The sequence below is a fragment of the Rhinichthys klamathensis genome, unplaced genomic scaffold, assembly GCF_029890125.1.
Source record: "Rhinichthys klamathensis goyatoka isolate OS25496 unplaced genomic scaffold, OSU_Roscu_1.1 h1tg000385l_1, whole genome shotgun sequence".
Taxonomy (NCBI): domain Eukaryota; kingdom Metazoa; phylum Chordata; class Actinopteri; order Cypriniformes; family Leuciscidae; genus Rhinichthys; species Rhinichthys klamathensis.
In genome coordinates this window covers 199518-222441 of record NW_026606889.1, presented here as the reverse complement: position 1 = coordinate 222441, position 22924 = coordinate 199518, and the positions used below count along the sequence as shown (strand labels likewise).

The 22924-nt window shown below is 38.6% G+C and overlaps 1 protein-coding gene across 1 annotated transcript; it reads right to left on the bottom strand.

Annotated features, from left to right (window-relative positions):
- Nucleotides 1–1577: 1577 nt before the first annotated feature.
- fam110d (family with sequence similarity 110 member D) lies at nucleotides 1578–16730 on the bottom strand. The gene is made up of 2 exons (XM_056233960.1): nucleotides 16645–16730; nucleotides 1578–3869 (listed from the first exon to the last, which is right to left on the bottom strand). Exon 2 carries the CDS (start codon nucleotides 3243–3245, stop codon nucleotides 1947–1949), a length of 1299 nt encoding a protein of 432 aa, XP_056089935.1. The 5' UTR covers nucleotides 3246–3869; nucleotides 16645–16730; the 3' UTR covers nucleotides 1578–1946.
- Between the last annotated feature and the right edge of the window lie 6194 nt (nucleotides 16731–22924).

Here is a 22924-nt window from a genome sequence, read left to right as displayed (position 1 = left end):
TCTTTGGGTTGAAATCTAAATTCTTCTTTATAGACACATATACAAACTTACATGAGGTGTAAACATACATGCAAGAGAGAGATTTCGGGTGCTCGGGAACACTGAACGCTTCTTGGACGTTGGGGATGAAAAAGTGTAGGAATTCTGAAAGGAAAGATCACAGTTGTTCCTCTGCGGGCCGCAGTCTGACCTGTGCATGCCTCAGCGGACCTTTGCTTCATTTATCAGTGGTCTCATAGAGACTGATTCATTACCACAAAGGAGAATCAGTGTCTGATTGATGTTTAGATGGGGAGGCGTGTTCAAAGGTCTCCGTCAATATGAGAACACATCAGCATCTCCCACACTGGGAGTGAAAGTCCGCCCGTCTGATCTCTTGCTGTCATGTCTTCCTCTGCTTTGCTTTACTGAACTTTTGTGAGTTTAACACCAAAGCAGCGTGACAAAGTGCATGCTGAAGACTGCATTGCCACAGGAACAGTCATTTGCATAAAAAATATGGTTTTCCTTGAGTCAAATGTGCAACCAACCATGATTTATCATCACAGTTATCAAAGTAAAACACCGATATTTACCAAACACGGGAATGAAATTGAGCAATTTAGGAGCAAAATAATGGCCGTTCAAAACCCTAGTGAGCTGCTTACATAGAGATTGGCAGTTTTTCAATGCCTGATTTTTAAACTTTTATTTTTAGGTCTCCCTTCATAATGAATATTTGGAGCTACCTTGCTGTTTAGAGCAAAAAGACAACGCTTTGTGAAATACTGAGTTTTATTACCGCAAGATTTTATTTTATTAAATCTAATTACCGCAACATGCATCCTTCCCAAATAGGGCAATTGCATTTGGATTAGAGCAGAGGGAAATCTAATCTAATCTAAATATATAGTGTTCTGTACTGAAAATTATTGATAAAAAATATGCCATTTCACTCAGTATTTTCTAACTCTTTAGATTAGCAACATGTCAAACTCTGTGAGCATGATTCTCTCTAAGCAGCTTGAATAAGGTTTGGAAACATATCGTACATCAGTTCACAGCACATTTCTTTGGCACAAGTTAATGAAACTTTAAATCAGGTTGTTTTTAAGGCCCTGCATATTTATTTGCACACACACACAGACAGTGTTAAAAATACGTATCATAGCAGTATATATAGCTCTCGCTCCGTCTCTCTTTCTCCAAATCAGTGCATTAATATCCCCACAGGGGTGCTCTGTGTGTTTGTTCCAACGCCTGCGTTAAAGGAAAAACTGCAACACAAAAACTAAACTGGGACATTTGGGAAATGAGGTACACATGGTTAATTTAACACTCATGCATTGGGTTTCCCAGCCCCAGAAAAAAGCTTAGTGGTTTTCGATGTTAAATTATTCATCAGATGACATATTCTTTAAGTTACGCTCAACAAATAATTGTTTCTGAACTGAAGTAACAGGACGGATTCATGTCTTTCTATATACACAGAACAAGAGATGGCATCACTATCGCCCCTATACCCTTATACAGTGCACTAAAATATCAGAAACCATAGTGGACATTATTGAGTGTACTCATTTAATCCCACAATGCACTCAACAGCTAGAGAAAAGCCATGCAATGTGAGAGTGAGAGTCTTGCCGGAAGTTGGCGTCCACTGCAAAATTTGTTTACTTGTTTTCATTTAATCCCTTTAAGTGGACTATATTAGTAAACTAATGTATGGAATAGTGAATGAGGGTATAAGGGGGCGATTTCGGACATAGCCACAGTGTAAGTCGTGACAAGAAGTGTCGGTTTGCAGCTTCATGTGTGACTGACACAAAGTAATATAAATGTTCTCATACTGGCTGTGAAAAGCAAAACACATCTCTTAAATACAAATGTCCCACATGAAATAAATACAGCACAGTTTTCCGTATTGGAACACGGCTCCAAAAGTTTCAGTTCAGTTACCGTGATAATCAAACAGTAGACTCTTTAGGACCCTCTTGGGCTGCGTTCCTGCAGCCGTAGAGCCACTTTATGACCCGTGCATTTCTCTCAATAATTGAGACACCTGTAGGGATCTGCTCGGCCAGTTCCTCCTGGAAAAGGAGGCCAGTTCCTCCTTCCCCGGAGTGTCGGGAAAACTCACTGGGCTCCGAGCCGCCGCCGCCTCCGACGCTCCTCAGTAGCAGCGAGAGCGTGTCGATTGAACTGGCCCCTTTTAGAAAGTTCTTCGGACCGAGCCTCTCCACCATATCGAAGTCCAATCCACAGTAGTCGAAGAAGCGTTCCTGCTCGGACATGGCTAGCGAGCAGCGTAGTCGTAATTCTGACTTGGACCGTTTCAAATCGGCCCGTATCCGAGGAATGACGGGCTTCCATGGATCCATGTCGTTATTGTTGGAGTTGCCCATGCTGTTTCGTATACTGTTGATCTTAGATAGCTTCTCTTGAAAACCAGTGTTGTTGTTTTGTGTCTCTGGCGTCGAGTGCTCTTGCTCAGATTTGCTCGATCGTCTGGTCTCGTTTCCACCGTCGATAGTGACTTTGTCATTGGACCAGGACATTCGCGAATCCCCGTCTCGAGAGGAAGACGCCTTCTCCTCATTTATCACCAATTTTTGAGCCTCGTTCCGGCTGTTCTTTTCACGCATGGATCCCTGGAAGAGCCGTCGCACGAAACTGTAGCCCTTGACCTCCACATTGGTGTTGCCGTTTTCGCCACCACTGCTGGGACTCCTGCACTCTTTCTTCTGTCTGTAAATGACCAGGGAGTCTGGACGCAGCATGCGCTTGCCGTTACTCCTGCGCATTATTGGAGCACTATGTGGGGCGACTAATGGAGCAATGATTGGAGTTCTTGGGGAAGGTACAGGAGGCTTATTTGCATTGTTGCGATTGTTGGTTTCCACATCAGTTTCATTCTGACAGTTCTCTTTCCTGGAGTCATCCTCATTTTCATCCCTCACGAACTGCGGTGCCGAGAAAGGCGCCATTTGATTTCGAGGTGGGAGAACGGGAGTTGAAGGAGTGGACACAGTGAAGTTTCGACGGGGCACCGGTGGAGGGGTTGCACAGGGCACTAATACGGGCTCCTGCTTGGTGTTTATGACCTGTTGACTCTTGACGTACTTTGCCTTGTCTGCTTCCAGCCGCTCTACAGCGCTAATGGACCTGCCCCTGCTTCCGGCATCCATCTGCCTGCGAAGGTAATCTGGCCCCTTGTTTAGGAGCCGCAGCGGAGAAGGTGAACCAACGGGAGTTAAGGGCTTCATTTTAGAGTTATGGAAAAATGCATCCAAAAAGAAAGGACAAAGCAATTGCTTTGCCCTACAAAGAGAAGGAAACCCTCTTGGAAACTACAGTTTCAATGCTTCTTAAAGATCTGACGTGTCTCAGAACAGTAGCAGGATTTTGATCCATTTATAGGATCCCTATGAATGTAGATTTTTCGGCATTTTGAAAATCAGTCAGAGTTGGCTGTTGGGCTTTCGCTATATTTAGTGTCTTTACTGGGAGTTTTTGGAAAAGGGACAAATCTCCATGCAGTATTTACACAGGCATTGGCATGAGGAAATCCTTTTTCTGCAGTCCAAAATCTCAAATGAGATGTTCCCTTCACCACAGAGTATCAGAAATAGCCGTCGATGTTCGCTTCCCCCCTCTTGTTTGGTCCTCTTTAACTTCCTCTCTTCTGTTGATCCTTTCAGAAAAGGTCGTCTTGGGGGAAGAGAGCTAATGAGCTTGATTATTTGCTTTTTGATAGCCGTCTAAGGTCTTTGGGTTGGGCTCCTATTGTCCTGCAATGTTCCGGTTGGGTTGACCTATACAGCTGGCACCGGGGCACTTCAGAATTTGATAGACAGAGGTCCTGTGCTTCTCCCTCTATACCTGGAGCCCTGTGAAAACAAAAACGGTAGAGACACAGTTCAGTCTTTTTAGCATTTCTCAAGGGAGATCTAATCTCCCAAGGCGTAGGCCATATGGCAGTGTGGATAGAAGTCCCTGTAGCTTTTTGTGATCCGATGCAGTTGGCAGAAATGCATGTCTGGGGCCACAGGCAGTGCCATTAGCTCATGCATGGACTGAGTTGACTTCCCAATGCTTGAACTAGTCCTAAATAACCATTCACTCGTACAAATGTGCTGTCATGCACAAATTTAGCGTATTTAGCTCTGAATGAATATGCATAACGCATGACATACACAGTGAAGTCTGGATTGACATTATAATTTTGCTAGTGGAATTTTACCCATTTACCCTCAGATGCATTTAGAAAGTCTATTAAAGGAAACTGTGACCATGTGCATACAGACTGCAGAGGTAATGGCCTTCACCATCAGCATTAGCTTAACCCACATGCCACATTTGCATTCCTTAAGGGCTTTGCTAAATAATGCATGACTGCTTACATATTTTGTAGACCCCACATTTCCTTTAAAGACGTAGTGGGACCACTTACTGTATTTAATTTTGAACACACTGCAGTGGCTTTTACAACTCTACAAAACTCTGCATGGATTTACTGCTTACTAATAGAACAGCAGAATATGATTGCAAAGCCAGAATTTTAGCTTAAAACAATTTTGATGGCATGGTTGGTTCTGAAAGGGAAGACATTCAAAACATGATGCATCAAAGTGCTATTTTTGTACACCCTTGGAGGGGGAAAAAAACAGCATTTTCAAGTGAATATGTCCCTGTGACCTAGTAAACAGGAAGAACTGCAGAACTCTCTCTTTGTTTGCCAGTTTCACTATGAAGAGTAGTCATTTACTGCAACTAAAAACAGGTGTGCGCTGTTAAATTGCGAGCTCTACTTTTTTCAGTATTCAGACTTAGTGGTGAAAAAAAAAAGCAAATCCACTACAAAGGAGAAAAAATCCCTAAGATAAAAGAGAGCTCATGCACTTAAGATGACTTTCTACCCTATAAATATAGCACCTCTCATGTACCTCGAACCCCCCCCCTGAAGCCCTTCGCTATAAATCCAGTCAAAAGGGGAACTGCAACATTTTCCAGATGTCAGACAGTCCCGGGAAAAGCGGCCATTGTTTGGGAAAGTTCCGGGAAAGAATTCTGAACAGGTGTTGAGCATGAGATGGATCTGGATTCAGGGACTTTCAGAAAGTGGTGAGCAACAGGGTGTCCAAACTCAGAAAACGCCACTTGTTTAGCCAGTTGGGCTGAGAAATACGGCTACAACAGCCTCAATATTTTTCACCCTTATGATTTTATGATATTCAAATATATATTTGCTCTGAAATGGCTTAAAACTGATTTTATTAGATGAACCATCAAGTCAATTAGACACAAAATGTTTAACGCAAAAAAAAGTTTTTACAAAAATAACTAAAATAACTTTTCATTTATATGCAATCCATAATAATAAACAGCAATATCTTCCATTTTATATAGAGAAAAATAACTCCTAATACTGTGACAACCGTGAAAATGTTTAAGTGTTGATTCAAATGAATCACTGAAACAAAGTTTTGAACTAAATCATTAAAACCAATTCATGGAAATTAATATAACTTACTAACTTTACTGTTCTTGCTGAAATTTAAAAGAGTCATACTTGCAAGCCAAAAGATTATGAGATACATTGTGAATTTTAAATATTTTGCTCAGCCCATTGTGAGTTGCGCACGATTAATAGTCAGGTGAATGTAATTGAAAAATGCTGCACAAACTACTACACACAGTAGTGTGTTTCATAACTATCACACACTATTATTAGTCGTATCTACATCACTCTGCACTCAAGGCCATTATTGGCTTGTAGATGCATTACATCATTAATATAGATCTTTCCAAACCAGCGTTAAAGCTATTTGAATCCTGGATCGTCGTGTTTAGGATGGAAACGGGGCTAATAATAGCAGAGCAGAGGCTTACATTAAAACATGCTCTGAGAGATTTACTGACTGATAGAATAAATAGCTGGTAAATTCCCCTTCAGGCACCAAACATCCCCAAAAACAGGACCTAACAACTTTCTAAACAATACACTTATTATTTTTATTATGTAAATTAAAATGCACTTACACTAAAAAACACTGGGTTGTTTTAACACAATTTTGAGTCAAATATGGACAAACCCAAAAGTTGGGTTAAAAATTTAATTTAAAAATGTTTAAATTGAATTTAAAAATGTTACCCAGCCATTGGGTTTGTCCATATTTGACCCAAAGTTGGGTTGAAACAACAGCATTTTTTAGAGTGTACTATAACAAAACTCTTCTCTGCCGATATGTAATAGGTTCAGCGAGTCATGTGAGCTGATTCAAAGAAGAAATGAGAGGTGACTGATTCACACAGATGACTCCTGTCCTGCGATTGATCCAATATGAATCAGTTCAATTGATTCAATTGAAAGAATCACATCAATCAGCCTATTTGTTCAAGCTCATAACTCACCTAAAAACATACAGTAAGCTGCAGGATTTTGAACATTTAAAGAAAAGTTTCTGTTTAGCACTGAAGGTCGAAACATTACAGTTCACACCATCATCACCCAGAGCGTCTGCTCCTTTACAATGGCCTCTATTACTCTCTCTATGGAGGCAAATTAGTGACATGAAACTGTCTGTGCTCCTCTCTCTTCTGAGGGCTGAACTGCGCTGGTAATAGCAGCGGCTCGGCTCGCGACGGCTTGTAATTAACCCCTGCTAATCCTCCTCTCATCTCAATGGCTTCAGTGAAGCTGGTGGGCAGGTCGTCTGCCACAGGGGTGGTGCAAACAGACGACCAACAAGGCCAAAGAGAAACCAGATGTTTTCTGTCAAGCTGCATCTAAGCTATGATCTACTGAAGACTTCACGCAAAGTAGGAACACAACCATACAAGGCCTCGTTTCTGGTTGAATATCCTGAAATGTGTTAGATAATGGAAGGGAAATGATTCACAAACTGTTTAATGTTTAAAGCTGCATGTGTTGTTTGGTACAGTTTGCGTGTAAACCAAACCTTAAATGGTGTTCAGGACTGCTTGATTATGGCTAAAACAATCTATACATTATTCCAAAGGGGGAATCCCCAAAGAGGAACTGTTTATGTTTAATAAATATAGCCTATATATATTTTAGAATCATTGAGATACTATTATAGTTTTGTTATTTTTTCAATTGGTTAGTATTTTTCAATTTTTGTGTGAAAATTACACAAAAATGTGTTATTGTAATTTTAAATCTCTTTAGAGTTTTTAATATTTTTTTTTTAGTTTTAGTTATTTTAATACAAAGGCCTACACTTGGTTATTGTACATCAAGAAATAAGAAATGAATATGTTTAAGATTTTTATTTCAAGTAACAAAAATGTTTTTTTAATGTTTTTTGTTTTAGTTAACTATAATAACTCTGAAAATAATATTCAATATTCAATAATATTTAAGTCAATGTCTGTACATTTGAATGTTTTGGGAATAATGTAATAAAACAAGCCCCTGTTATGAATATAAATTGAAAGATATTGCATCCAGTTGATAAAACTTTAAAGCTTGTAATCAAAAGCGTCCACAAGCGTGTCTGTCCCAGCCAGTCTGAGCAGCCCAATTACACATAAATGTCCCGTGTTGGATATAAAACTACAAAAGCTTCCGTCAGGACGTCCATCACAGACCAAATCCTGCATTATTTATCGGCGTAGACAAAAGCCCCCTCTGGCACTGGAGATGAGATGCTGAACTGAAGACGTGGCTCATTAGTAAGAAAAACATGGAGAAAGAAAACACATGACAATAAAACTCAACAGACACGAACACTCTTAACAACACAAAGGCAGAGCTGGCGTATATCTCCTCACTCTTGAGGGCCATTATGTAGCTGATGCATGATGGGTGGGGTGATGGACTGGCATACGGGCCACAGGAGGGTCACAAGGGAGCTCTTTAAAACACAACAGACCCCCCTAAACCCTCTCCAAATGATGTGGTGGACACTTAACCGACCCCATTGTCATTCAAACGTGACAAATGCGGGTCGCTGGATTGCCGGAGACTTCCATGGGCTTGTCAAATGATCAGTGTTTACACCTGGTATTAACACCCGTCTCGGCTGACCCGATCACAATGGCTCAGCGAGGAATGCAGGTGTGAATGGGCTCTGGAACGTCGCTCAAACTACATCTAGAGCAGTGTTAGTTTAGTTGGAAAATAAAACTTGATTCATCGAACAGACCTACTATCCTTCCGTAATCTTATCTAACATATGCCAGAAGTTTCGATGAGAAAAATTATTGGATAATGAAAAGAGTGTAACATCATTGGATTATAATTATGAAGACTTATTATTTTCATTGGAACAAATATTAACATTTATCTTTTATATTTTATTCCAAAGAAAAAACCCCACTCATTTGTATTTCACTTTTAGTTATTTTAGTATATAAAGTTAAACTAAATGAAAACAAGAAATGTTGCTTTTGGTAACTAGCTGAAATAAAATAACTAAGAAATGAAAAAATAATAAAACAATAAAAATAAAAATAAACATTAAAAAGTTTTTTTTTATGGTTTGTTTTTAGTTAACTAATAACTCTGATTCTGAGGTTGTCAGAAACATTTACCAGGCGAATCTCATAAAGCCATCAGGAATATATTTAATCTCAAACGCCATAAAACATTTTTTTAAAGTTGGTCCTAAAAATGCTTAATTTTCTTTTTGCATATAAAATATAAAATTTCATGTCAATTAATAAAATTATCATAAAGTTTTCATAAAAAATTAAACAAGTTTTCATTACTGTATTCCATTAAATGTAAATTCAAAGTTAAAATGCAAATGTGTTCCAAATGACAACAACAAAAGGTGGTTTATTGGCCTATAAACTAACCATTGAGCTAAAACAGTTTTAAAAGAACTGATCGATACATTTGGCGAAGTGTATACATATACATTCACATCTATGAACTGTTTCTTCGGTCCTTTAACTCAAAATGTCTACCTGCGATTCACTAAATCATTAACAAGGAACAGAGTAATGATTCAAAGCTGAATGTGAATGTGTGAATGAATTAAAGGTGTAGTTCTCAGGCTTATCTGTTTAGACGCTCACACCTGGGGAAAATCGATTTAAGATAAACACTACTGTAAAAATACATGTGCTCCTGTTATCTGTGGCACATTTGCTCAGTGTGCTCGCCTTCTGCAGACGTTTCCGCTCTTTATCACTTTCACTTGCTTTAATTAGTCGTCTGCTTAACACAGTCTCTCCTCATACTTGTGACTTACACAAAATGTGAGTCTCATTGAACAACCATAACAAGCTAAATGTAGGTTCTCATGATCATTTACCACTCTCACTTTGACCCTTAGAGTTAAACAATGTTTTGATACTGCAAATTTAATGATGCTTTATGCAAAATACCTGCTCAGCAACACTCAAGATCATGGGGTTTTCATTCAGGGAATGCAAGAACTGATCAAATGCACATCATGGATGTCACTTTGGATGAAAGGGTCTGCTAAATGCATAAACACAAATGTCATTTTGCACACAATCTCTACAACATGCCTTCTGTCGCCTGATTGATAGTTCATACATACATCTTTTTACTAAGTAAAAGTTATTTTAGATTCATTGTAAAATTGTTCACCATCAGGTCGTGGTTCACATGTATTTTTGCTGTGAAATCTTTAATGATTTTTAACTTTTTTATTTTGTTAGTAATATTTTAAGATGAGCACTGAAGCAACTTAGATTTACTTTATCGTGCGATTTATATGCGAAAATGAGTTTTTACGTGCATATGATACACAGTTTTCGCGTGCATTTGATAAGCAGTTCATTTGCGTGTAATACACACGCACCCCACACCACTAATTCTACCCAAACATATAATACACACGCACCCCACACCACTACTAAACCTACCCTAACCAACCCATGCGTATCCTATGCACGTAAAAACTAATTTTCGCGTATAAATTGCACGATAAACACACTGCGTGCTATAGAGACGCATTTGATCGGGTTGCATATACATTTTTAGAAAAATCTGTGAGTGTCAAATATCATCAGACTTGTTTTGAGGAACGCTTTTGTTTTTCCCTCCATATTCTCAGTATATAAATACTATATGAGCCATTAAGCCTGATCAAAACCAAATATGATACAAAACATAAACATGCAAACTTTTTGGTTTAAATATTTTGTCTAAAGGTTCAATAACTGTTCCAATGCATTCAGATTATTATGCCATATCGGGCATTACAGGGTTAAGATGTAAAGGCGTTAACATATTACATCAGTGGACTTTACCCTACTTTTCCATTAGTTACGTCATAAACCGATTTGGTTCCTTCTTTATGCCAAAGATATGTCTGATAAAGGTGCTATAAATTTCCCCAGTGTAACAAAAAAACTTTGAATCTTCAATAGATGCATGACCTGGACTCATGGCTCAGTGCCGGAGAGGGAAGGCAGGAAGAGAAGGAGTTGCCTTGAGCCATGAGTGAGGTGCTAAAGGTTGTGCATGTCTATTAGAGCTGAGGAAAAACACAAAGAGGCATGGAAATGTCTTGCTTTTCCTGAGAGAAAATGACACGTTTTGTGTGTGCAATCCTTGTGCAAAGGAAAGGCGAGGTTTTGAATAGGGCTGCACTATATTGAAATGAAAGAGATTTTTGTATTCTATTGTATTTTGTTCTTCGCCAGATGACTTGAGCTCTATTTGGAAATAATTGAACATTCTAGAATGATTTTGTTGGGAGATTATAATAAAAAGCACCAAAAATGAAAATGTTTTGGGGAAAATTTTGGTGTTTAAACTTGGGTTCACTCTTAACAAGCCCAACTCAAACCATAAAGTTAACTATTGATATATATATATTTTTTTTAACTCTTTCCATTTGAGTTTTTTAGGCTATATTCACACTGTTTTTGACCAATTCAATATGACTGAAAAAATATAATTATTATTTTATTGTGATATTATTAAATGCATTAAATAAGAAATATATTTTTATAATACTATTGTACTGTAAAATAAAAAATGGAGTAATGTTTTTTTTTTACTGTAAAATTACAATACTATTTACATCTTAACTTCTTCATTTTCAAACGTATACAGTCATGCTTTTATTTTGCCAGGAAATGAAATTTGTCTTCAGAATGAATGAAACTAAAAAATATTATCATTAACTACATGTGTGTAAATGATGCGCTTCACTCTGAAACCACATATATTTACTTAATCAAATCACAGCCTGCACGAATTGAGAATCGCAGAATCACAATGTATATTTTATTTTGATATATCATCCAGCCCTAGTTAAGAACTTCTGGTTCTGAGGACTAATGCATATGTATGTATTTGATATATAGCTTATGCATACTCGCCTTTCATGTCTAAGTGAGGGGTTTGTGGCTAGAATAAGCCTTGCGCTGCAAACAAGCATAACTCGAAAAGAGAGTCTCAGCACAGGACTGCTTCTGGAGATAGCCTAAATTATTCATTTCTGAATCCAATCCAAATGTTCACATTGCAGTATAGTATTGTAAATCTGCCTAATTTTACTGTGCATGTAAATTTTACACAGGGAGTTTGGTCTACTTACTGTGCCCATAACAAAGGTTTGCCGTATTGAAAAAGTTATCTAATAAAAAGCGTCTGATGTGAAATACTAATTTAATATATTCTGGGCATAAAGGACAAGTCATTACATGCAGCCTTTAAGATCAACAAATCAAATGATCAAATTCAAATTACATTACGGATAATGTAGAAGGTTAAGTCTTAACTTGATTGTCATGATCCAGAAAAAAAACTGCTCTCATGGGATAGAAGTGATAAAAGTTGTTTAGTTTGTTCCTCCAGAGCCTTGTTTTCTCAGATAAATTGTCTGTATGTTTAAAGCATGTTCTCACAGCGCTTGCTGACTATGCCAGACACATGTTAAAGTCACTGCAGACCCAAGTGTTCACAGCAGCGGTTCAAGCAAACGTGACTTGTGATGGGGTCAGAGGGGTCATGATGGGCTGATGGGGGAGGATCCAGTCCTCCTGTCCAACATCAAACCATCAACTGGGACACAACAATCCTCAATCCAATTTTCACTCAGTGACAACAAACACAAAACACTACCAGTGATATTGAATCGATTACCATTTGTGACCTGAATCCAACAACTGGCCCATAAAACACTTAACAAATCAACAGTAAGTTGGCAGTGCAAATAAGTATGGGAGAGTTCATATTTAATAGAAGCAATAATTATCTATTCTATCAGCCTTTTCTCAGCTTAGAGGAAACTTATACGTACTTCTCAGAGGTTCCTCTTTCATTCCTCAGAAGACTTAAAAAATGAAAATGCTGTCATTAATTACTCACCCTGATGTCGTTCCAAACCCATAAGATTTCGTTCATCTTCAGAACACAAATAAAGATCTTTTTGATGAGATCTGAGAGCTTTCTGTCCCTCCATTGACAGTCTACGCAACTGACGCTTCAAAAAGTTCATAAAGAGATCGTAAAACGAATCCATATGAATTGTTCGCTCAGATTTCATCAAAAAGATCTTCATTTGTGTTCTGAAGATGAATGAAAGTCTAATGGGTTTGGAACGACATGAGGGTGAGTGATTAATGACAGAATTTTCATGTTTGGGTGAAATATCTCTTAAACTGAAACTACATAAATAATGAGTTTTAAGTTTGGGATAAATTTTTCCTCTCCTAAAAATAAAATGAAAGCCAGCTCTCAATCACTCTCAAACGCCATGTGATTCACTGCCATTTCATCTTGCTTCATAACCTCCACCGAACCTGTCAGCTGTCCTCTCTCATTAGCCGCTAGTCTGGGTCGTTGGTCGCAAACAGGCCCAAAGTGCCACAGAAATAGCCCCCTAATCTCCCCTCAAGCCCCCCACCACATCAGCGAAGCCAGCGTCGAGTTGAGGAAAAGATCATTGGTTACCGGCCCTGTCAGAACAATGTCTTGTGAGCGTGACAAAGGACACAAGCCCCTTCATGTGTGATGAAGGATCCGCGCGGCGCTAGGTTTGATTGGACCTGGCAGGACGGCAGTGCAACCTCGCCGAGCCCAGGACAATTAAAGAGATGTGTGACTATGAGCGACCCGCTCCCACAGCTGTCAGTCGGGCCGGCGGGGACGTCCCGCATCGGGATTTGTCCATTTAATATTAATACTAAAGAGAGTAAATAAATCAAGAAGGAAAAAAAAAAGACTGGATGACAGTACATAGAGAGTGAAATGCATCAGTCAGCCCATAAAACACACACACATAAATATGGAATAAAAAATTAGGTAACCCTTTAGTTTAGGGTCTAATTCTCACTATGAACTAGTTGCTGACATTAGTTACTTTACTTGGATATTGGCTGTTTATTAGTATAAAGCACATATAAATGTCTTATTCTGCATGACCATATTCTACATCCCTTAAATGTAACAACTACCTTAGTAATTATTAATAAGCAGTAATTAGGAGTTTATTGAGGCAAAAGTCATAGTTAATAATAGTTAGTTAATAGTGAGAATTGGACCCTAAAGTGTGACCAAAATTTTAAAAAGTGATTTTGACTTGTGATTTTGACAATTCGCATTTCTGAGGAAAAAACTAAGATATGTGAGAGATAAACAAGATAAAAAGTTACCTTTTTTAATTTAGTGACGGAAACAAAGAAACAGAATTCTGAGGAAAAAAGTCAGATTGGCAAGATATTTTTGAGTTTATGGCCTGGTTTCACAGACAGGGTTTAGATTAAGCCTCAGTTTAACATCTAGGACAACTAAGTAGCTTTTATAAATGTGCCTTGATAAAAAAGACATTATTGGTGTGCATCTTGAGACAAAACAATGACACTGACATATTTTAAGATATGCCAGTGCAAGTTGCATTCAGTTAAAACAGATCAATAATGCATTTTAGTCTGGGACTATAGCTTAAACCTGGTCTGAGAAACCCGGGGGTATGACTTTCAATTGTGAGATAAAAGGCAGATTTGTGAGGTGTAAACTTTTCCTTTTAATTCCTTGGAATTCATAAGGTGGTCAATCACTTTAAAGAATCTGCAAGACCCTTCAGTCTGTAATTAGTAACCTGAGCTTCACACTGTTAACACAGCCACACATTAGTGCTACAAATGCGAAGTTTCCTTATGGGGAAATGACTGTTTACGTGATTGCACTCGAACGGCTGAAAGAAGAGAGCAACATTTGGCTTGATGGAGTTTACGCGATAAAAAAAAACAGCTGCTGCCTTTCCGTTCCTGGACCCATAAAAGACATTTGCGGGATACCGTATCACAGCAGTTGAGACTGATGTGGTCTCACCGGGATGAGTATGTGTTGGAAAGGCCTGGAAAACAACTAGTCAGAAGCGTGTTCCCTACATAGGGCTCACTTCCAGTCAGTAGGGGTTACAGTGTGGGCCATGCATCCCGGCAGCCGGTGTGGCTCAGCACTTGCATATAATCTGAAAAAGGTCATTGCACGCGGCCCGTGGGCTTCTCTTCTGTGTTTTGAGCGTCCGCCCTAGTGGTGATCCAAGTCCTTTCGCATTTATTCATCTCAAAGTGTCTGTCAGCCCCTCAGATGAGATGCAGCCAGCTAAGATCTGCTACTTTATATAGTAAAAAATTATAAATAATATACATATATATATATATATATAGCTATATAAAAAAATTCTCTCTCTTTTTACAAGTGACATAAAATAACACCTAGAGAAATAATATATATATATATATATATATATATATATATACCCACACAATCTAATTCCTAAATGATAACGATTCGACTGTCTATTAAAGCTTCGACAAGTACGATCACAGCGAACATTCAGTTCTGTGTTGGCGCTGCTGCTGAGCCAGAGAGAGCAGGATCATTATTGCTGTGTTACAGTTGTTGAAATGATCACAGAAGTGCTGGGATAAACATTTATAGACACACCGTCACTGATAATAAAAAGCATGCATTAAAGCAGGGTTGTAACTTTTGCAGTGACCTTCAGGGCATTACACTCAGAAACACTGCAAAGAGTTTATTGTAGATTGCCAGCTGATACTGGACCTTAATGTAAGCTACACTACAATATCTTAAAACATCTGCACGATGATAGGAAAGGCAGCAGAGGAGCACCGTAGCCCTCAGCATCATGCTGATGTTTACATTTTACATGCATCTGCACATCAGACACATGTTTATCCTATTTTGGGGCTTGGAAGACAATACACCAGTATGAAGAGACCTCACTTGTGGTTCAAGGACAGATGTAATCCCTGCGTTTGGTCTACTTTTTTTGGAGTGTTTAGACTGGTTTCAAGTGGTACTGCTGACCTTGCGGAAAGTTAGTGCATGGTCTGTGCACCTAAACTAAGTAAAACCCTTTAGAAGGGGAGGGTTACGAGCATTACCCTATCCATTTACACATAACGTAATGCATTAAAACCATACAAATTGAGAAAAGGCTCTTAATTTGCTGGTAAACTGTCTTTTTGGGTTTGTGTCTGTCAATTGTATTAGGATACTGAGTCTGGGGTTTCCAAAAAAACTCGCTCACCTCACTTTTTTCTACCTGGAGTCTATTCTTTTTTTAAAGCTTCTACTACAACACCAACCCAACTCATCCTTATACCTCTTTTGCACTGTTTAAACTTCAGGTAATAAACTTACATAATTTCCTAGTCTAGATGAGAGCAGAGGTCATACTCCATGCAGAAACAATTCCCTCTCTAAAAATGTTGTATTTAGGTCAAAATCTTGCATTTTCAAAACAACATTTTGTCATAGTACTTTCTCAATTAATACTTTCTTTCATCTCTGTTTAATGTGTTAAACAACTGCGGCTCTGTTCCAAAACCAGATGAGCGTTCTTGCTGTCTACTGCCTACACAAGCTGCTGCCTTTTAAGGCCACATCCTAGCTGACTGTATGAGTATTGTATACGACTGTATTTGGCACATTCTAGGCAGAACCTACAGACATGAAATACGTTCTTCATGCAATGCTGTAGATGAAGGTATGGGAATTGTCTCAGCTAGTCATTATTATTGCAATTCGGTTTGGTGCCGCTAGAGGCGTAGGAATTACATACTACCTTTAAGAAAAAAAAATCTTAAACACACTTTTAAATAAATATTACATTGAGTAAATGATAAAAAGACTAATTAAGTTATTACATACAATAATATTCATTCATCTGAAGAATAAATAAAAATCAACCATTTAAATGTAATGTAAAATATGTTCATGTTCTACTTTATGCATGCAAATTACATTAAAGCACCAAAATATTCCGTTTTTAAAACTATCAATATTATGCAATTCATGCAGATAGGCTCATTTAGGCTATATGAAAAAAAACTAACCTTTTAATTAATTTATCCTTCTTATTTAAACACTAATTTGTAGCTCCAATAGTATCCACATAAACCTCAACGAAAGCTGCAGTGACATCAATTATTTATAGAAAACAAAAATAATAATTAGCCGATTCGTACTTCAAACTGAGAATATTTTTAAGATCAACAATGACCGTTTATATTGAATGAACACAAACTCCGCTGTTTGTTTACACAGACTCACGAACATGAATTTATGCCAACATGACTCTGTAAATTAAAGTCGATATAAATGCTGAATGAACATGATCTGATCGGATATTTATTCACTGCTCGTACACTAAGTGCTAGATTTGCGCTTACCGTGTGTCGTGATCCGTATCCACATGTGAAAGCTCTGGTAATCTCCGTTTACTGACTAACACGAGCTGTGTCTCATTGGTTTGTGAATCTGAACTGAATGCCGGAGGAGCGTCTGTGGCTCGTGGATGTACCGGGATCATCCCACTACGGTGGGCGGGCAGGTATGGGTGTAAACTGACCCCCACCACAAACACGACAGCAGAGGGAAATTGTTTGGGGGGATTGACCTGCACTACAACACACACAAAAGTGTTTTAAAAACAGGTCGATTTATATCTATATACCGGCGACAAGCATTGCATTAGATGGGAAAAATATTATCAAGTTTTCATAGACACACTTTGTGTATTTGTCTCAGGATGGGTTTCACAAACCTTAAAAGTTTCTGAACCTTTGCCTGCTGACTCCCCCACCCCCCACCACAACCACACACACAAACACACACTTTTCCACCGGTTTTGGTGATTTTTTTAGTATGTTTACACAAGCATCTTACTAGATATTGAGGGGAGTGTAGAGACTTATGTCTCTAAAAATCACCAAAACACCATTTTGATTTGTCACTGACTAAAAATTATAAAGAAAAGTGAATGTAGGTATGAGAAACGCATTACACATGAAGTGTCTAAGTACTTTTCAACGTCACTGTACGTGTCAATCTGTACATACTCATAGCCTATGTTTGTAATGCTTTTGCAAAACATCTTGAATCTTAAAATTGTTTGGTGAACAGGGTTACTTTTGGCTTTTTGCCAACATGCAGTCTTGGGGCAAATTTAATTTACGAGGATAATCAATTACACTCAGCAATAATCATCTAAATATAGACTACAACTTTTTGTTTTGCACAAATCTGGATGGTGAATAGATAACTGCAGATAAATGGATAACCATGATAAGCTATCAGCAACGGCTCCTCCTCCAGAAAACATTATTTAGAAGAAGCTCAGCGCTGGGCTGACCGTCTACGTCTGAGCATGTTGTTCATGCAGTAATGAAGAGAATGTTAAGATTAGATTAGTGTTTAATGTTTGGTGAAGCTTGGCTCCATAATGTTGATTGCATAAAGGATACCCTGCAGGGGATCATCAGGAAATCAGGGGTGGGAGACAGACACGTCAAACTGGGAGAGAACAGATAGTGCATGGGATGCATTTACTAATTTCTAATTCCATAATAAATTCCTAATGGAGGATACATGGGTTATTGTTACTAAAACCATAAAAGTATTTTCGTTACTTGAAATATAATAAACGTTAACTGAATAAAAAATATATATATACAAAAATTGAAAATAAAAACAATAATGTTTTCAAGCGTTTTCCAAAAGTTGCTTGGAAAATTCTTAAATCATCTTATAGGGGCTGTCCGTCCACACAGAACACGCTTTTCCACAGCACTACTTTTCCATAGTCTTTCAATGTAAACGTGTGCTAGATGGGCGTCTTTAACTGTAGAGCTTGTGTCTTTTGCAGGGTATTGCACATGATGTGGCATTCTAAAAACACACGCTCAAGTTAAAGGTCTGTCATGACAAATCTCTGAGTGTTTGGCATGGAAATGGATTTGACAATGTTGATATGTTTGGTCTTGGAGGAATATATCTGCTACGCTGCTGCAGAGCAAGTGTGAGACTTACACACACGACACGCTGCTGTGAGCAAGTAAGACATGCTGCTGCTGTACAATATACTGTAGCGTACATGAATTACCCGTAGCAGATCTATACAGGTGGAGCTGGGGAAGTGGAGGGTTTCTGAAAGCTTCTGAATGCTGACGGGTATTTGAAGGTTGAGCAGCGAGCTCATTGGCTACTGATACAGCAGGAACCAATCAGCTGCGCCCTATAGAGAATGATGTGATTACAAGCAGAATTAGTTAAAGAACCTATCAGCCATAGGCAGTGTTGGGGAGTAGTTAACTACAAGTAGCGACGCTACTAACTTAACTACATTTTTCAGTAGCTTGGCAGTAGCACAGTTGCTTTTTAAACAGTGTAGCTTTTCCAGTAGCTAACTACTTTTTGCAGCAAGTAGCGGTGTAGCGCGAGCAAAAGCTACATGGCGTGTTGTTGAGCCTGCGCGAATCAGCGCGATGCAAGGATATTCTTCTTCTTGTTAGATTACAAACTAATTTTTTTTGCCATTACCGCCACCTGTTGTTTAATCACGCATCTTGCGGCTAACGGTTCACTGACGTACAGAAGACCTCAAGCAAAAATTTAAGGACGCACATACAGGTGATTAATGGCCACTTTAAATGTATTAATTATCCTGCTTTGTTGCTCTCTATGTTACATCAAATTTTTATTTCTGATTTAATTACATTGAACCGCCATGATCTGTCCGCCAGTTTGGTAATGAACATAAAAGACCACTAAAGTTTGCGCCATCGTGTTTGTCAGTTGAACAAAAAATGTAATCTTAGTTTTTTTTATCGCACGACAAAGGCTTTGATCTAATTAAATTGGTGTATAGATTTGTTGTGACTGGTTTCAGAGCTAACCGAACTGTGCTCACAAGCAGCTTGTGATTCAGGTTCTTCTTTCACAGTAAATTCTGCGAGCTCCATCACTGCATGTGAGCGAGTTTAACGTGCATTGTCAGTGCCACATGTGAGCGCTTGTTCAATGTATTTTCTTGCCAAAATGCAACCATCTCACAGTCACAATCGGTATTTTTGACATGCAATTTACGTTGTTCTTGCATATTTTGTTCTTGCAATGTTGTATTTGTTGCAATTTTGCACTTTTGACACAGTCTGAGATATTTGAGTGTTGTGTGTAATAAAACAATAAAAATCATAATTGTATTGCATTGTTTTAAACACTAAATATTTTACTTAAAACATTCCTCAGACACTTATTCAGTTATTTATAATATATGTTGTTCAATGTTCAAAAGCAAAAGTGGTTTCAATGTAGCTAGCTACTTTTTGATCGTAACTTGTAGTGTAGCTAACTACTTTTCCAAAAGGGTAGCTTGACTGTAGTTTAACTACTTTAACTTACGAGTAGCTTGTAGCTTGTCAAACTACAGTTTCAAAGTAGCTTCCCCAACACTTTGAATTTCTTTTAAATGCATCTCTATATACATTGTTTTTTTTCGGTTACACTGTCCTATTTCTCGTGTTTTTAAAAGCAAAAAAGGTTACTGTGCATGCATACAACCAGAGACTATTTATATAGAGACATGCCACTTCCCCAATCCTTAATACAACTATATAGGGAAAACCCGTAACGCCAAAGATGGCGGTTGTATGCACATGCCCCACCCCTCCCGCTGGAAAGCCAATCGTCTGCTTTTAACAGTCAAGCCGGAAAACATTTAAGCCTATCGTCTGGTTCCACCGACGCATGCGCACAGTTGAGGTTTGCGACAGCGGAAAATATGTTACTGTTTGAAAAGGCGGCAGATTTGATGTGTTAGTTGTGTAAATATCAGACATCCCAAGTGTCCCGGAAGTTCCGGGAGTCTCCCTCAGATTGATAGCGGCTCCATGATGACTGCAAATTAGTTCAAATCTCCCGGAATCTAGAGCGAGCGAGCAGTAGCGCGCGCACGACAGAGAGCGAGAGAACCCTTGCGCATGCGCAGTAAAAGTATAACCTGTGGGGAAAAAGGGCGTTTTAAACCTTATTTTGGGGCAAAGTCATCACTTTTTCAGCGATTTTTATCATATTTTATTAGTGTTTGTATACATGCAGTTTTTATGTCCCGGTGACCAGTGAAACTGCAGTTCTGAATCTCTGCCCATTCATTTAGATAGGAGCCTGGTCTTGTTAGTCCGAAATAGCTGCCCGGAGGCGTTGCCATGATGGCGGCCGAGTGGCATGACTTGCCTAAAAGGACTTTGATACAACTTAAAAAAAAGCTCATTGAGATGATACCGAGAGACCAGATATAATAAAGTGTAATGCTATTCTTCTGGCACAGTCATTTTATTAGCAAAATATGTCCCACCACTTACTGGTGTGTCCATGTCGCACTCAAAATCGCTATTCAATGTATGGTCTAAAACGCAATTGCCCTCATGTTTTGCTGCAGCAGGACAGCGATTTTCTGTCATCTTTGCAGGAATGTCTAATGGAAATGAATAGCAAGCACAACGATGTCGGTATAAACATACGTCTACATTAATCCTGATACAGCTTCAAAATGCTTTCCGTCCACACTGACATTATCCAAAAGTTTCTCATCCACTGAAATGTCGTAAATGTTAACTTTGCTTACTGCGCATGCGTAAAACCTCATAAAAGCTCACTGAGATGATACAGATGTAACACACATCATAAAGTTTGGTAACACTTTATTTTTACAGTGTCCTTGTGACACGTTACATGTAGTTACTATTGTAATTACTATAAATTACGTTTCGTATGCATAATTACGTGCAACTAATCCTAAACCGTGCCCTAATCCTAACCCTATAGTAAGTACATGTTGTAAATTATTATTACTCAGTGCTTATAATTACACAGTAACACGGAAACCTTAAAATAAAGCATATTACCTAAAGTTCTCAAGCTATTCTTCTGGCAGGATCATTTTATTTAGCAATCTCACCATTCACTGATGCGTCTATCAGGTCGCACTCAGTCACCATTATATGATTGGTCTAAAACGCAACTGCTCTCATGTTTTGCCACAGGACAGCAAATGCAATTTTGTCATCTTTGCAGGACTGTGATATAAATACCGGTATAAACATATATATCGGTTCAATATGCGTCACATGACTTAACATGCGTTTTCACAGTCCACTCTACAACGTGGAGCGTGTGTTTTGAGAATGCCACATCATGTGCGAGACCCTGCGAAAGACACAAGCTCTACAACGTGATTACGCCGTTTACAAATGTATCCACTTGGGAAAGCGTTTTCAAAAGGCTGTGTGTGGTAGTGATGGCCGGTTCGTGAACGAATCGTTCTTTTGAACCGGTTCTTTTTAGTGAACCGGTCGAACCAGTACACTAAATCGGACTGAATCGTTCGAAACAGTTCGCGTCTTGCGTCAGTGCTGATACACAAGTTACTAAAGTTACTCACTTTCAGACATGCCTGACAGTCCCTCTGACTCGAAATAAACCAATATCCCGGAGTATATTTCACTCCAGTAAATCCAACAGTTTGAAACGTGTTGTTTTTGAGAGAAGTGATGAGCACGAGCAGCTGATACTGCGCAATGCGCATGCGCGTGCTACCTAACGCACATGTACAGCGATTATCGGATCACCAGTACAGAACCGAGAACTGTTTCTTTCGGACACGTTCGACATAATGAGAACAACTGATCGATGAGCTGAGCATGCGTGCAATTTTTTTCTGAGGGACGAAATGTAGCCTACCTTTCTTAAGTATTTATTTAGTTGAACATCATAATGTTGGAAACATGTTTATCACATAATTACTGTATTGTCACTGTATTATTTTAAAGTTTGGAAACACAATGAATGGATTGTAAACCTGTCAAATTAAACATTTATTAAAATAATATTTTCAGGAACAGCTCATTTAATTTCTAAGTAAGTTGATATAAATAGTTGACGTAAACTCTTGCCAAAGTTTTAATGGTGCACACTGCACAGTACTGCTTAGTAAATGTTTATAATGTGTTAAAACATAACGTATTAAACATATTGGAGAAGAAAGACATGCATCGATTTTTTTAGTTTTGTCGACTGTATATTCAGGTTTCAGCAGTTCTCAGCTCAGCACACAGCCTATGCTACGGTTCTCGAGTCAAGAACTGGTTGTTGCAGTTCTTGAATCACCAGGACAGAACCGAGAACTGTTTCTTTCGGACACGTTCGATACGGAGAACCGATGAGCTGGAGATACTGAGCATGCGTGATAGCACCGTCTCTAAACAGAACTTTCTTTCGGCCAACTGATGATGTGCTGATGAGCACGCAGCACGGGTGAACCGAGGACTTAAATGAGGGGCCGAATTCGGCGAAATGTAAGTTTATTACAAATAAAATGATGAAGACCACTTATGCACTTATTTAAGACATGTTAAACATCCGCGTTTGTACATCGCCTGTAGGCTACAGGGTTCGTTTGCAAAATGTAAATGTAAGAAACTTATCCAAGAGGATTATGACGATGAGTACTATTATTTAAGTGAAGTTATGATTACAAATGCCTTTAATTTAAATGTATTTGTATCTGCCGGGATGATATAATTGACGTCATTACGCGAGGACGTAAAAGAACTGGTGAACCGGTTTTTTGAACCGGTTCATTGAAACGAACTGTCCGAAAGAACCGGTTCGCGG

What these genes read in the sequence shown, in the direction of transcription:
- fam110d (XM_056233960.1), bottom strand. Translation starts at nt 3,245, where the DNA reads ATGAAGCCCTTAACTCCCGTTGGTTCACCTTCTCCGCTGCGGCTCCTA.